The sequence below is a fragment of the Alligator mississippiensis genome, chromosome 4 (assembly GCF_030867095.1).
Source record: "Alligator mississippiensis isolate rAllMis1 chromosome 4, rAllMis1, whole genome shotgun sequence".
NCBI classification, from domain to species: domain Eukaryota; kingdom Metazoa; phylum Chordata; order Crocodylia; family Alligatoridae; genus Alligator; species Alligator mississippiensis.
Genome location: NC_081827.1, coordinates 129,908,543 through 129,925,439, shown reverse-complemented (window position 1 = coordinate 129,925,439; position 16,897 = coordinate 129,908,543). Strand labels below are relative to the sequence as shown.

General features: G+C 40.7%; 1 protein-coding gene across 10 annotated transcripts in view; it reads right to left on the bottom strand.

The window, feature by feature from the left end:
- PPFIBP1 (PPFIA binding protein 1) overlaps positions 1 to 16,897 on the bottom strand; it is a 185,667-nt gene that overhangs the window by 2,604 nt on the left and 166,166 nt on the right. For all 10 annotated transcript variants that reach the window (XM_014607328.3, XM_059726613.1, XM_059726615.1 and 7 more), the window contains 6 exons: positions 15,994 to 16,105; positions 15,721 to 15,809; positions 10,128 to 10,250; positions 8,337 to 8,462; positions 1,613 to 1,801; positions 209 to 388 (listed from right to left, as the gene is read on the bottom strand). In XM_014607328.3, the coding sequence (XP_014462814.1) occupies positions 209 to 388; positions 1,613 to 1,801; positions 8,337 to 8,462; positions 10,128 to 10,250; positions 15,721 to 15,809; positions 15,994 to 16,105 (819 nt within the window). The remainder of the gene's footprint in view (positions 1 to 208; positions 389 to 1,612; positions 1,802 to 8,336; positions 8,463 to 10,127; positions 10,251 to 15,720; positions 15,810 to 15,993; positions 16,106 to 16,897) is intronic.

The following is a 16,897-nucleotide window of genomic DNA, read 5'->3' as shown; positions in this document are numbered from 1 at the left end:
TAATTATACAAAGTTAAAGGTCCCAAAATCAATGCATATGCAGTTTCTATTGACTTGTGCCAGGAAACATTGTTGGCAATTCTGTGATGTTCCATGACTGCTAGTGACAGAATTACACCATCTATTTAGAGAGCCCCAAGGGAGGCAGAGGAAGCCATTCAAATCCAACTGTTCTGCCACAGAATCTGAATATCAAATGCTGGTTCACCTGCTCTAGCCGATCCAAATCATCGTCATCATACACTCGGATATCCAAACCAGGTTTAAACCCCTTCTTGGCTCCACTTCCTGATGCCTGTCCCAACTCCATCGGACACGCATACTCTTCCACATCATCTTGCTTCTTTTTTCTCAGACTTCCAAAATTGCTGAAGGCAAGTTTCTTTGGCTTAAAAATTAAAGTGAAAATTTATTAGTCAGGAATTCCATAATTTTCAGAATCAAGTCTCAATGCCACCTTTATTTCTTGCATCAGATGTTTAACTGAAAGCAAATTTGGAAGAATGAAATCACGCAGTTCTCGTAAAAACAAGTGTCCATGGAATATTTCTCAGCTAACTACAACCACAGCCTGACAAAAATCAATGCCCTTCCCATTGCTGGTTTATTTGTATAGTAATAGCCTCACTGTGGGTGCATCTACACATGCAATTAATGCAACGCAATAAAATCCAGAGCAGTTCGAGCCGGAGTAAACTGCTCCCGAGTGTAGGATCTACATGTGCACATGGGAGAGCAGCAATTCGAACCAGTGCAGAGCAGGCCCTCAGCTGGCTGGGCTGACTAGGCACAATGCACATCCACAGTCAGAATCTACACGTGTGTTTTAGCACAGCAAGTCAATCCACCACAAGATTGTACTGCCTCTGACAGTACTATCTTACAGTGGAGTTAATTTGTTTACTGAACCCTAATACTTTTTTACTGCACATGTAGATGGTGACGCTTTACTGTGAAATTAATTAACCTACTCCGCAGTAAAAAGCAGGTGTAGATACACCCCATGTTAAACACCAAACATACACAGCTTCTCTCTCAATTGTCTTGTAATACAAATGTACAGGACAAAAGGTGGGAGAAATATATTAACTGCATACACATACCTGGACAAGATAAACGATATCAGGGCTGTGATATTAAATGATTTAACCAAGGTCTCATAGATAGTCTGTAGTAGAGCCAAGATTTGAACTCAAATTTCCTGAGTCAGTCTAGGGTCCTCGCTACTCTTGGATCTGAACAAGGGCTTGAATCCCTTGTTCGTCAATGAGGGGTAAGGACACACAAACAAGTTACTATGAAGTAGAAAGGGAGCAGGGTTTTGCAGTATGCCAGCTGCACACACATATTCTTACCTCAGTGAAGAGAGAGGGGAGCTGCAATGGGCTAGTTTTTGCTCACTGGATAAGGGTAGGCATAGAGGCAACTACTGCAGAGCAGCTGAAATGCATTAAAACCCTGACTGCTCAAGTAGCTTGTTTGTGTGCCATGCTCTCAGCCTCTTTCCATAGATCTCTTTGCTCTCTTTTTCCTCCAAAAAACCTTACTGAACAGCAGTCAAACATTGCTCAATCCAACACGTATACACAGGAATGTACAACCACTGGCCTACCTTCACTTTGGCAGTAGCAGTTAAAAGGACATAGTCTGGAGATTCCATGGTTTCACGCTTTTGCAGTTGGGCCTCCTGGCCAATAAGTAGATTGAAGTGGGTTGCCAAATGACGTCTCAGCAATGTCTTGTTTGGTGGGATGTTTAACAACTGAGCCATTGTTTCAACATTGAAACGGGGCTCCAAGACCTATTAAACCATAGAGAATCAAAATGAAATCAATTACCTTTGACTAGTTTTTGAAGACCCTGGTCATCATGCCAGGCTTTTTTGATTTGGAGAAAAACAGGAAGGAAAAAGTGTTCGCTATTTATTTGGTTTAGAAAATTCCTTTCTTTTTACAGTGTTCTATCCAAAGGGAGACAGACCAGCAATCAAGAGAAGAGGAGAGTAACTTATCATCACATTAGAAACATGCATTCATTTGTCATGAAAGATTTATTTACTAACCTCTTTTAAAAATAGTCCTCTGGCAGGAAGAACAGTAATATAAAACTTAAAAGAACTTCTTATAACTGACCCAATAATCTAGCATGTAATTTTTATTTTGGTTTGAATATTGGAAAACTTGCTTAATGAGATTATTGGAAAACTGACTGGTATTCAACAAAAGTAAGGTATTTTCCCCTCACACAACCCACCAATTTCTCCATTATGCATTCAGATTTTACGAAGCCAATCTACCGGTGAAGTTACTTACAAGAGGCAGGCAACAAGAATGATAAAGGGGTTTGAAGGCACTTTAGAGAACTAGGTATATGTTTAGCTTAGAGAAAAGAGACTATGGTGCGGGGAATATGACTGCAGCTTTCAAATATCTGATGGGGTGCCATAAGGAAGAGGGAGAACAAATGTTCTCTCTCTTGTCACAGAGAACAGGGCATAAAGCAACTGTTTCAAACTGAAGCAAAGTGGTCTTAAATACCAGGAAAATGTTCCTTACTGTTAGAATAGCGAGGTAGTAGACTAGACTGCTCAGTGACGTTTTGGATCTCCTTCACTGGAGGCTTTCAACAGGGGGCTGGATAAGCACTGGACAGACATTCTTGCAGGGACTGGACCAGATAATCCCTCATGGTGCCTTTCCACCCTATGATTCTAAATTCCCCTTGGAACTTGGGCTGGCAGGGATTAGTATCACAACATCAAAATATAAAGATGACTTCTACTTATGACTGCCTGACACCCAAATGGAACACAAATGGATTTACAAATTACACAAAAGGAAGCAGGCATTTTCCTACCACTCACTCCTACCACAAGGTGTACGAAGGAATTTAGCAGCTGTCTAATAGGCAGACAAGGTTCCTTGGGTGAATCTGATATCTTTTATTAGACCAACTCCTCCCTTGAACCTGTACGAAAAATCCTCAAACAACTGCAACCCATACTAGAAAGAGACCCTATTTTTAAAAAGATCTTCCCAGAATCACCCATCCTAGCCTTCAAACAAGCACCAAACCTCGCTAACCTCATCACCAGAAGCAAACTTCCTCAAGCCCAGAACACACCAAAAGGATCCAGACCGTGCCATGACAAGAAATGCAAAACATGCCAACACATCTCCACCACCCCCACTATTACTACACCCCACAACAGAGTCATCAGCATTCCTGGATCTTACAGCTGCACCTCCAGAAATGTAATATACCTCATCCAATGCACCAAATGCCCTGATGGAAAATATGTAGGAGAGACAAACAACAACTGCACACCAGAATGAACGCACACCGGAAATCTATCAAAGACAAAAATACCCAATTACCGGTGAGGGCACATTTCTCACAAGAAAACCACTCTCTCTCCAATCTCTCAGTCCTGATCCTCAAAGGAAGCTTACAAAACACTTCCCAGAGATGAGCCTATGAACTCCATTTCATCAACCTCCTGGATACTAAAAATCATGGACTAAATATAGACATTGGATTTTTGACACATTATAATCTGCCTGACATCTGACTCCCCAACCCAGCCTCTGGCTTCTTTACTTTTCATTCCATCCAGGAAGAGCACACATCAACTGCTGAAACTTCCTTCGCCTGACAAAGGGTTTTTGAACCCGAAAGCTTGCTTAATAACCATTCTCCAACTATTTGGGTTGGTCTAATAAAAGATATCAGATTCACCCAAGGAACCTTGTCTGCCTATGTCCTTAGACCAACACAGCTACAACCTACACCCCTACAGCTGTCTAATAGCACATAATAATAGTTGCAAGAGTTCAGGGCAAGAAGTTGAGAATGTCTTATCTGCACGAAAATGCAGAAGGAGACTACAAGTATTCAGATATGTAGTTAAAGTATTTTTGACCAAGATATTAGTATTTACAAAGATTCCTAATAATAACAAGCCAGTTCTTCATCAGAGCCTATTGGACATGCTGGCAAAAATGGTGAATCTTGGCTTCTGAGAGATGTTAAAACAACAGCTTAATTAGGATCAGAGGAATTTTATGCCCCATCCCAAACATCATGCCTTCTTCCATGCCAGATGGAGGTGCCCCCAGCCTGATCCTACAGATTGGGCAGGGGGCAGCTCTGCCTTGGACCCAGGACTGCCCTCAGCCTCTAGCAAGTTTGAGACCCTGGGTTTTCTGGAGCCAGGTGCAAAAATAAGTCAGCTGATTGTCAGATCCAGCCCTGGATGGAACCTAGAGCAGATCTGAGATCCTGGACTGGCCTGGGTCAGGGTGGATAAAAATCAATGATTTTTTTTTTTTTTTTAATATAAAAAAATCCATTTTTTTTTTAATCATCAATAAAATACTAAATTTCTCTCGTTTCAAAAATACAAGTTACAATTACATCTTATCACCAACATGCTAAACCTATACTTAAGTCTCATAAAAATGAATTAATGGCTCTGGCACACTCGCACACATTAAGTTACCTACCAATCAAACATGGGCATTCATTTCAGTTTGTCATCTCTTGAAAAAGGCTCTAGTCTGTCCAGCTTAACTACCAGCTCTTGCTTCTTGAAATTTCTGGGCTTTCAGTTTGTTTTTCAGCAAACTAAAGTCACATGTGCAAAGACACAGACTGGATAGGATTGCTCTTGTTCTGTGGTAGTGGAGCTGGGCCAAGCAAGGTAGAGGAGTTAGTTAAGGCAATGTCTTAAAGACAGAGAGACAATATAGGAAAGGATGGAGGCAGAGAAGAAAGGAACAGTGGAATGGACTGGAAAGAAAAAGGGAAGACATTATTCAGTAGTACACACATAGCTTCCTATATTCCCCCACACTTTTGCCACAGAAAAACTGTCATGGCTTCTGGGCATAAGAGACCCTATCTATCTAGGAACATTTTGAAAAATTCCTTCCCTGGGTAAAAAAGGAAAACGTGTCAAGTGTAAGCAGTGCAAGAAGGAAATGCAGGGCCTAGTTGCAAGAATGAAACATCATAATGAAAACTGCTTATTCGGAGAAAATGAAGTGGATAGGTCTGAAAAACAATGTGGATCAACTGGTTAGTAAATTAAATAATTCACTTTGCACTGCATCATTCTTCAAGGCGCTCTCTGTGCCTTTTAGTGTAAGTGTGATTTAACACACAAATTCCCAAGCTGTTTGCTATGTTGGATGTTGCTAGAAAAAAAGTTAGCTTAGCTAATCCTTATGACTTGTTTAATTAGTTAACTAGGTTTAGAATCTATTGCCCAAGTTTACACATACAGAAAGCTGCAGTAAGAAAAATCTAGAGTTTGCTAGTTGCCACTGGGTGTCAGTTTCTTATTTTATATTACATAATACATGAGCCTTATTTTGGAACATCATGGCCCCAGACCATAATGGTGATGCCATAAGCCTATTCCCTATTTTATTTCAGCATAACTCAAGCTTTCCCAAAGGAACCACATCCTATACTTGTTGTCTCAAAAAACAGAAGTGTCAGTGAGTTCAATGGGGCTTACTCCAAAATTAAGTGCACTCTAAGTGCTGTCAGTCTTAGCTTTTTTGGTAATTTGGAATCGGATCTGCATCCTTGCTGAAAAAAATGTAAATGATTAACTGAATAATAGAGTGAGAAGAACTGAAAAGAATAACTACTCAAAAATCATTTTTGTTTCAGGATCCCATTTAAGCATAAGAGACTTTGACTGTCTATCTGCCACAACTTCAGAGTCATCCGTTGGAACTTTTAGCAGCAATGCTGCAACTAAACTAAATGTATTTCAGACAACAGTGTCAAGTAGCAGGCAAAAGATTTCAATCATCCAGTAAAACCACCACCATGGGTGGGTTTGTAGTAAGGACCAGCAAATACCAAGACACCGTAGATGAAAGATTGCTTGGTTCATTTATGCCACAAATTCTCCTTTTCACATTGTTAACAATAAACACTTCATTAACATGGTTGAGTCCCTACAACCAGGCTACACTCCACCTGGTAGAGCAGACATTAGTGGAAGGTTGCTAGATACAGCATATGAGAAGGAACTTGAAGTGTGTGCAAGAAATACTGAGGGGAAATTTGCCTTGATGGGTGGAGCAATGTACACAATGATCCAGTAATGTGTGCCCGTGTGAAGATGGGACTGCGTAGCTTTCAGAAACAACAGATACATCAGGAATTGCCCACACAGCAGAATATTTTTTAAAAAGTGGCAGTGAAAAGCTGTAATAAACTGAACAAAAATTCATCTGTCACGTGCACAGTTTTGCCACAATGCTGCAAATGTGGCAAAGATGAGAAGATACTTAGAAGAAGAAATGGAAGGATGCTCCTTAATAACATATGGCTGCAGTGCCCATTTAATGCATCTTTTAGCCAAAGACTTAAGTACTTCTCCAGGAATAAAAGAAAATGTTGTTGATGTTGCAAAATACTTCCATAACAACCATTTTGCTTCACTGAAGAGAGCAGGAGGATCCAAACTAATTCTGCCTCAAGATGTTCTATGGAATTCTGTGGTTGATTGCTTTGAAGAATTTATTAAGAACTGGCCTATTCTCATAAAATTTGTGAAGAAAACAGTGATAAAATAGGTGGAAGCATCTCATCCAAAGTATCTAACTTTGGATTAAAGAGGAATGTAGAGGATATGCTCAATATACTGAAGCCTATATCCACAACTTCAGAGAGATTGTTGCTGCATTGCTGATGCTGTCGAAATTTGGAAGGCACTTCAATATCTCTTGAAGAAAGAAATACCTAACCAGAAAGTTAAACTGCAGGCAATAAAGAAGTGAATAGATCAAGCACTAACTTCACCACATTTTCTTGTGAACATTCTCAACCCCAGATTTAAAGGTAAATGCCTAACTTCTGAAAAAGATGCTGCTGCCATGGCATGAGCATCTCAAAATCACTCCTCAGTTATGCCAGTCATAATAAATTTCAGGGCTGGAGGGGAACTATTTAAACAATACATGTTGTTTTGAACAAAGTCACTCTCCTGAATTGGTAGAAATCATTAGCCAGGCACCTTGAAACAGAATTCCTTGTTGCTAAGCCGACTTTTCACAGCAATAGCTTCTTCTGCAGGCACAGAGAGAATATTTTCATTGTTTGGTATTATTCACTCAAAGCTAAGAAACTGGTAGTTGAAAAAGCAGGAAAACTCATATTTCTGTTTCAGTCTATGAATAAAAATGACAATGGGCATGGGAAAGATGAGATCTAGTTGTAGAAGTTTTAAGGAAAGGGGAAGTTTAGTGTTGTGATGACTCGTCCGTTAGACAATATTTGAAAATTTAAAAAAAAAAGAGTTTAAGGACAGATGTTGTAAAATGCTGTATTGAGTTGTAAATTAACATGTTTTAGTGATCAGATTTGCACTACTGTTTAAGAAATATGTGAAGAAATAGTGGGAAGCTTTAAATCAATTATTTAAATCAGGGTTCTCTCTTGGTGATTTGAATCATGATTTAAATCACCTGGGTTTAAAACGGTCCACCCTGGCCAGGTTCAGGTCTGACAATCAGCCGATTGTCAGACCAGGGTGCAGGGTAGGTTTGAGACTCCAGATTCTTTGTCTAACAATCAGCTAAGAGGCCTGGAACTGCCCAGCTGCATGTCCAGGTTTTAAAAGTCCCAGGGCTCGAGGATCGAGGTCCTGGTCCCTCATCTTCGCATCCCTGTCCCCAGGGCATCTAAAAAGCACTTGTTCAGCCTGGCTCCCTGGAACCCCTACATTTTAAAATGCCTTACACCACATCTCTTGGAGGGCTCTGAGGCAAGGCAGGAAAAGATGTTCAGCTCAGACATTTCCAGGTTTCTAGCTTGAAGAACTCCTCGGCTTCCCTCACCAGGGAATCTTGCAATCTGCTCTTCCTACCCCCCGTTTTGGTATCAGGACTGAGGCTGTCACAGTCCTAATGTTGACCTCCCTCCTCATGCTGACACTGACAATGAGTTAATCATCAGCAGAGAGGTGGCTCACAATGAGGTGGGGGATAGAGCAGAGTACCTTGAGATGCTGGAGGACCCAGTTAAGACCTATCACATGATGTGTGACATGCCACGTATTCAAATTAAAGCTTAGTAGAAATCAGCTTTAAAAATGTACTACATTTTTCAAGCAACATCTTTATAGCTGGCTGGCCATTTTTGTTGCTGCCTGGCCATTTTTATTTTGCAGTAATTATTTTGTATGTGTAGCATGTCTAAATTTATTGTGCCCGTAACTGGTTACAGGCACAATAAATGTAAAGTATACTGGGGCCTTAGAGTTCAGATTTTTTTTTTTTTTAATTTACAAAATGAAACACTAAAATTATTACCATCAGTCCACCATGCACACCGCTCCCTCTCAGATTAGGGGCATATTCTGCGAGGTCAACTGAACGTAACCACTCCATCACACGATGATTTGTCCATTGAGTTACTTCAGATGGCGTGATGTTATTCTGTGGACAGGAAGAGATTGCACTTATGAAGACTTTTTTATCCTGTCTTTAATTCAAACCCTTCCCCACCCCTGTCCTCTGCTTTAGCAAACCTTCTGTCCTCAAAGGCACATTCAAATGTGCCTAGATCAAACTTCAACTGCCTCCTCAAACTCTGTGAAATCTCTGAGTCTAGATCTTCATCGAGATGCAGTATTAGGCAGTAGCCAGCAAGATTCCTGATATGTTTAAATGCTCTTTCTCCACCCTCCTTAGCTGCTGACTCCTTCTGACTAATCATCAACATCTTAGCATTATTTACACATTCTAGCATCGCTACTGAAATACACAGATCATAAAAGCCAGCTGATTATCGTGTTAGTGTGATGGGAAATTAACCAGAAGCTTCCTACAAGGCAGTGAATCCTGCAAGGCAGTGTGAAATCAACCAATTTAGATCAGGACATCAGATAAAAGTTTGGAATGCTTATACTGCTGCATGAATTCTAGAACAGCACTGAGCTGCTCAATGCACACAGAGCTGACTAGCTAGAGGATAACACACTCCCCGCTCCATTTAACACACCTCAAGTGCTGTAAAGTAACATGGCACTATGTTTCTGAGCACAATCTCTTACATAGGTATATACTGCTATCACTTCCAGTGGAATTAGTTGTGATTCACCACAGCATGATGAATCTGGTATCTCAGGAGAGCTGCTATATGTATCTATTGCTGCTATATGTATCTACTGCAAAGACATGATGAATATGAACCTTGAGCTCCAATGGCCTTACAATAGGGTCCTAATTCTATTTTGAGAGCAAGCTACCTCTAAAGCAAACAATCCTATAGCAGTAGCCCAAGATAACATCTGATTATAGTGTTGAACCCAAGAAAATTATATATTAAAATTTCATAAAGTCCTAGGGTAGCAGTAAGCAATTTTTTTTCTAACTGTGGGCCAAAATGACCCACCTCAGGTCAGAGGCAGGTGCTCAAGAGCAGCTGCAGCCAATGCTTCTCACCACAGCAGGACAGAGAGAGCGCCCACAGCCCACGTCCAAGGATCCATAGGCTGCTGACACTTACTCTAGGGCAGTGATGCTCCACCTTTTGGGTCCACAGGTCAGATGAATGGTGCAGAGCACGTCTGCAGGCCAGATGCCACATTTGGCTTTGGTTTGAGAGTCAGAACCAGAAATTTTGCAGCAGGGGAGAGACAACTAGCACTGCTACCACTTCCACGCTGCCAAATTTTTGGACCTGTGAGAAGACCCACAGGCCAGACAACATGGCCTTGTGGAACTAGCTCACAGGCCAGAGGTTAAAGTAAGGAAGTGTACACCAAAGCTCAAGGCAATTAGATCACAGGTGGCACTACTTTTCTTAAAACAGTGCATCAGATACTATGTTCTAGAAAAAGTCAGTTGTAAACTAGAAAGAGAAATGGGAGATCTGGCAATAGAAAGTGATTCTATAACTTGTGGAAGGAGGAGAAAAGAAGCCAGTATTCTAGATGTGGAAGGCAGAACATGAAATTGAAAAGAAAATGGTGTAGATAAGAAAAGGCATAGATAGATAGCTGTGGTTAAGACTGGTGGGGTGGTAGAGTCAGAATAACGTGTCTGAAAAAAAATCAGAGGATTGCTCTTCATGATTTAGCTTTCCCTTAAAAGAGGTACCTCATCCGACGGCCTTCTGCGCAGACAGTTGGGTTCAAAGTTGTTTATCCTCAGGACCTGAATGGCTCTTTTGATGCTAAGGTGATGGAGAACACTAACAACTTTCAAGGACAGCAAATCATCCTGTGAACAGTGAAAAGTGTTTTAAAAAATTAATCCCCATACACAGCATTAATTACTGATATTTATACTAAAACTCCTTCTGAGAAGGTGGTTTTCAGTGTCTGACTAAGGTGCTACATCAAAGAAATGCAGGGATAGCTCCTCTCTGTATTCATTTTTAAATATAAAAATTTCACCTGATAATGAGAGTTCTATATTTCTCCCCCCAAAAAATTCCCAGGATGGTTTGTGCCAGCTGCTTTGCAACTTCCTTCAAAATAGTGATGTCAGCTCAAAGGATTCTGGGAAACATCAGAAAAGAGCAGGTGTGACACCTTGCTATCATCAATCCAACCTGAGAATATCTAGATTTCTGAGCATAGAATAGTATCAAGATCATACTGAATTTTAATCCAATCCAATCAAGCTTGTTCACGTTAAAAAAAAAAAAAAAAAAAAAAAAAAATCCACCCACACTGCTTTGGTGAAAAATGAGTTCTCCATGAGAAGAAAGATGAACTTTGATCACTAAAAATCCCTCATGCCTCAAACCACCTGAGAAATATGTTCCAAATACTTTTAGTGAGAAACAGGATGGTTCAGAAGAGTGGCAATGGGCACTCACCTCTAGCTCAATGAGGAAAAGAAGCAGCTATTTGAATAGGTTGTTGAAAGTGTATGTGAAGTCATTTAGTGGTCTTAGTTCAGTTTAACTTAACTCAGTTTAATTTATTTTAGTAGCCTAAAAAGGGTAGGCTGCTGTCAGTCCCTTAGATAAGCAAACTAGTGAACCAGATGAAGGCTGAGCTGTTCTCTCACCTCTGAACAATGATCTCCCCACCATGTAACAGCTGTTTGATGGCTAAAAAGAGGACTAAATTCTGCAAGTCTGAATTCACACTTCAGAAAATGCTTTAGATGTGAGCAACACATCAGAAAGGTGATTAAAAAATGACAGCTGAATTCCTTTCAAGTAAAATGAAAGAGCAATGCTCCTTGCACAAGGAGAACTGGTGATATCAAAGGACCTTGCACTTTCTTTAAAGCAGCAGTTCCCAACTTTTTAGATTTAGGGCACCCTTTGATAGGCTCAAGGTACCCCTCAGTAGAGTCAAGGCAGCCTTAGGAAAATGTCAGCTCTTACTTTTCACTCTATTTCTGACTTCAGAAAACAATAGAACAAATTCTTTTATTGCAAAGAACTCCGAAAAATCACAACCAGTCAGAATGTTTTTAACATTATGGATTTGTAGTTGAAACCTCTGGGTTTATCTTGCGACTCATGCTTGCACACCTAACAGTAATACCAGCTGTATCACTGGACATCAGAAGCACAGGGTCTGCGCCAGTGCCCCAGGGCTAGGAGTGGGAGAGTGTGCATGTGCACACACACACAGGGAGGGACAGAGAGAGTGAGCAAGCGCGAGCATGCAGGGAGGGAGAGACAGTGTGAGTGCGTGTGTTCATGGGATGAGCCCCACATGCACATCCCACCAGACACATGTACCCACACCCTCCCTCACACTGCCATGCATGCAGACTCCCACATCCACACCCACTCATACACCCCAGCCACCCTCCCCCCATACACACCCACAAGCCCCATACCTATCCACACCCCACATATCGACATACACACCCACATGCGCCCTCATCCCACACCCCCACACCTATCCACCCCCCACAGACACACCCATACCCCACATACTTACACACTCACAGCTCCTTACAAACCAATACCCACCCGCTCAAGCTTCCCCCACAATATAAAAGAGTAAGACTTCATTTTAAGCTGCTGTGCAATCACCTCTACGTACAACATACAAACACATGTAAACCAGGACAAAAAATATTTTTTGAAATCAAATTAATGAATCTTGTAGATGATCGCTTTTTAGAATATAATTTAGTATTTTTCTGATTCCAAGATTACAAACCCCCTAGCTAAAAGGAATACTTCCGGGTGCAAGGGAAGGACTTCTGGTGGCAAAGGTCAAGGGTTAGGAGGCGGGACTTCCAGTCACAAGATGGTGACCAGGGGGCAGGGCACCTGTCAAGGGGTGGGGCTACCCACGTGGCCCTCAACAGCATGCCAAAACTCAGTAAGTGACCCTCCACCTGAAATAACTGCCTGCCCCTGCTCTAAAGCGTACTTCCTCTATAGTTCTGTTGTGGATTTGAACCTCAGTAACCAATTCAAGTCACTTTGAGACTGCAGAAGGTAGCTTTGTCTATGATTTTGCTTGGACTCCATGAAAGTTTTCCCTGGAGTATTTTGAGTTTAAAATTGTTTAAACCTGCTTACAATTATGAGGGAGCAGACAAGGCTTTTCTTTGCAACTTCCAGAGGAAAGGAATTAAAACATTTCACTTGTCCAAGCATAAACACCAGATGATGGAACATGAGGTACAGAATTCTAAATCCATTTTTCAGGGGTGAGCGTTTTTCACTCTTACGCAGTGTCAGACCCTGATCTACTTACAAGTTCGTAATCTGCAGAGTGTGAAAAATCGCACTTGCCTTTTCTATATCTGCATTCATTTCAACATCTACCCTCAGAATTTTCACACATTAAGAACAGAACAATAATTATGCTCTTTCACTCACACCCTACAAATGGGATGCTTATTAAACTCTAGGGCTGTATGCATTATGCTTAGCCAGGCTTTATAACTCACACACAGCTACTGAATTTCCAAACAGAAAACCATGCCTATAATGGGTATTTTTTATTAGAATCATAATGCTTGTGCATTATTAAAAATTTAAGCAGTCAAAATCAGAAGCCATCTAGCATAGGGCTGCATATTCAACCCATAACTGGGCTATGAAACGTGTGTGTTCAGTTTAGATCTTAAAGCTAAATTAACTGCTGGTAGAAATATGTGCAACTTCACTGATTTGGGTGGAGTTGCACATATTTATGCCAGTAGTCAAACTGAGTTCATATATTTCCCAACACCTATGTATATTTTAGTTATACAGACAATGTTCTAGCCACTAGCCACCTGTATATTAATGGATCACAGAAATCTCTATAGAAAGCTTTGTTTTTTCATAGAAGCCTAAGCCTGCTGTTTGATTTCAAATAATGGGTTGGGGGGGGGGGGGGGGGGGCGCGTAGGGTTTAAAAACAAGAACATTCCAGAAATGTTTGATTGTGAATCTGAAGTTCAAATGAACTTGGGGGAAAAAAAAAATCACAAAACTTATCTGTTCAAAATTTATTTGGTTAAAAAGAAGATTAGAAAAATTTAATTTAGGGCATGTCCATTGGAAGCTATTAAATTGGATAGTCAGGAATGTATTCTCTTATATTCCATGTAAATCAATGGTTGATGCCAGCACGACAGAGAATGAATTGTTCTAGATATGCCCCATCATATGCTGTCCCTCTAAAGCAGTTACTACTTTCCACTGTTGGAGACAACATATTGGGCTAGATGAATCATTGGTTTGACCCAGTATGACACATACTATGTTCCCCTTTAATTTTAGTTTTATCGTGGTTTTTAAGACAGTCCTCACCATGCTAAAGGATCCAGTAAGCTTCCACAAGTTAACTACATGCTGCATAAAAGTACTTCCTCCTGTTTGTTGTAAACCTATGTCCTGATACTTTCAATAGTCACCTCCTAGTTCATATATTTTGGGAGTCAGTGAATGACAGTTCCTCAATCACACTCTTATACAGCTCTATTGTTCCCCCTCAACCTTCTCCTTTCCGTACTGAATACTCCATCTTATCAATCTCCTCTAACATGGCAGCTGCTCCATAGTCCTGATCATCCTTGTTATAGCAAAAGATGTATCTAGAAAAGCGATTATTAGAAAGGAATGGTTTCCGTTATAGAGCTCTGCTTTCTTTACCTGGTCTGTGAAATAAGATTTTTCCCAAACCTCCACTGACTGCCAAACAATGCAAATTATACCATTCTGCAACCTATATCTACTGATTAGCTTTGGCCCCTCATGCAATTTACACCATTATTAAGCTCCTCCAGAATTTAACATAGCTTTCCCTGGGACCCTGTTAGCCCTATTCCTTTAAGACCAGCTTAAATAGCAGGAGCAAATAATCTATGATAGCCCAAATACAAAAAAAAAAAAGGGACAAATATAAAAACCCCAAGCATTTAGTATATTCTTCCAAATGCAACTAAGGCATCAGACAGCTAATTCACTGTGAAGAAAAACACACCCATGGCAAAGACAGATACACACCTATTCATTGCCAAGTGGAGCATATAAACATGCCTATGTGAGTTAGTTGCCTAGTAGGCCTGTCCGAAGTGGCTAGTATTCGCTTCTGATTTGGATTCAGCCAATTTGGGGGATGGTGATTTGAATCACTATCCTGAATCAATTCGGCTGAATTGAACAGGCCCCATCCCCCACCCACTCTCCTAGTCCCATCAATGGCTGCCCCATGCGGCCCCAGAGTCCCAGCACAAAAAAAAAAAGCCCCACAATCACCAGATCCTGCCAGGCAGGGGATGGGGGTGGGGGAGGGGTGGGCAATCCCTACATCTCCCAGCTGCCCCACCCCTGTGAGCACAGGCACCAGCCCCAGTGCCACAGGCCCAGCCACACAGCTCCCTACTGCCCCTGAAGGGCCATCACCCCCTTCCCCCACTGGAAGGGCAGGTGCCTCCCCTGTGTTGCTGCAACCCCTGTGCCCAGCCCCCCTCCTCCCCAACCAACTCTCACACCCATCCTCTCCGCACATCCCTGCCACACGCAGGTGCTGGGAAAAACTTCATTACTGAGCAGAGCGAAATCCTGCACATTTGTTCATATTTTAAAAAACACCCAGACAGAAATGGGAGGACCCAAAAAGAGGTCATGCCCAGGAAAACCTGGACGTATGGCATCCTTAACACACACATGTGAAGTACTATTAGCATTTATCTAGCACAGCTGCTATGGTCAGCATAATACTGCACATATTCCATTGAAGAGGAGCAACACACATCACTATCAGAGGATACAGACAAATACAGGAGTATCTGATTTTATACCATGACAGCTTGACCTCTATTAAGCTCTACCCTGCTGTTATTTATCAGATATGTGGAATGGGTTATAGAAAATTCAACCAACTTGAACTTACAGAAGACAAACAGAAAGCTTTCTATTAAACAGGATTTCATGCACAATGTTATTTTTATCATTCTCAGTTTTGTAAAAGCAAATGGAATTCATCCTCCAAGTTTTTCATAATGGTTATCCTCCATATTACAATTCTGGTCACATGATGTGAAAGTCATTCATATACAGAACCACCACAAGGTATTTACATCTGACCTGAAATCTTCCAAGCATGACTTCGGGCAGGCATAGACATCCCTGCACAGGGATACAATTTAAGCTCAAATAGTTACCACATAATTGTTTAGTCTCTGATGAGCCGCTCTGAACTGTCATTTGTGCATTTAAAAAAAATAATTAAAAAAAAAAAGATGCCAGAAAAAAATGCTATTTACTTACTACACTCATGTAATGCAGCATTCGACCATCCACCTTCCCTTCATCAAACTGAGTCTTATACTGGGGAAGTCCAATATCATCCAACCACCCTACAAAACAAACATTTTACTATGTCAAACCATCTCTGGACTAAGGGCAGTTATGTAGTTAATCAATACTCTCCATGTTATTTTTTACTCTCAGGTGTTCACAAAACTCCCAAGTCCCCTTCTGTTCTAAGCCCCCAGCCATTGTCTTGGGATACTAATATTTTAGGATGGAATAAAATCTTACTGGTGACCCAATGATAATCCAGTTTTCCATGATTGTTTTCTTCTTCAGACCCGAGTGCCTGAAGAGCAAGCTGAAGTTTTTTTCGATGGAGTGGATGCTTTATCCCGAGTTCCTGCAAAGATAAAGAATCATCAACCCCTTAATTTCCAGTTTAATTGCACAATGATTTGCTGAGAATCAAAACAGTAAGAATAGCTGGAAAACATTTTACCATTTCAAAAATAAATAAATACATACACACATACATACATAAATCAGTACTTCAATCCTAACAATACAAGACAAAAGCTTGTCCTTGGATAAGTAACGAGCACATGTATCAGAGGACAGAATTTGGTCTTAAATCTGTATCTACAGTTAGAAACCTAAATCCATAATGAAGTACCTAAAAGAGCGTAGTCTAATGTTTGCAGAGTACCCATTATGCCTTTGGATGTCAACAGAAAGCCGGTGCCCAACCCTTCTGAAAACCGGGCCACTTATTTAGGGTTTAGTGCATTATGATACTTTAATTTAGTTCCAGTAATCTTACACGGTATAAGGAAAGCATGCTAAATCATACTAAATTATAAAAGTCAACATAATATTTTAAGGTTCAATGCATTTAATTGCATACCTTGCAGTTAATTCTCACAGTTTTCTTTGCCTAACTAGTTAATAGCCATAATGTGCTCTGAAAAACAAAGTGTTCTATTGGTGTTATTTATCAAATGTATTAAATCATTAAAAAAAAAAATAACTACTTCCCATGCCCAGTTTTACTGCAAGTGCAGCTGTCACAGGACCTTTGCAAATATAGGACTTTCACTGACACCTGAAACAGAATGCTTCACTGACACCTTAAGGTCCACACCAATGCTTTCTAATGTCAGTTTGGTATAACTAGTGGGCTAATTCAACATTT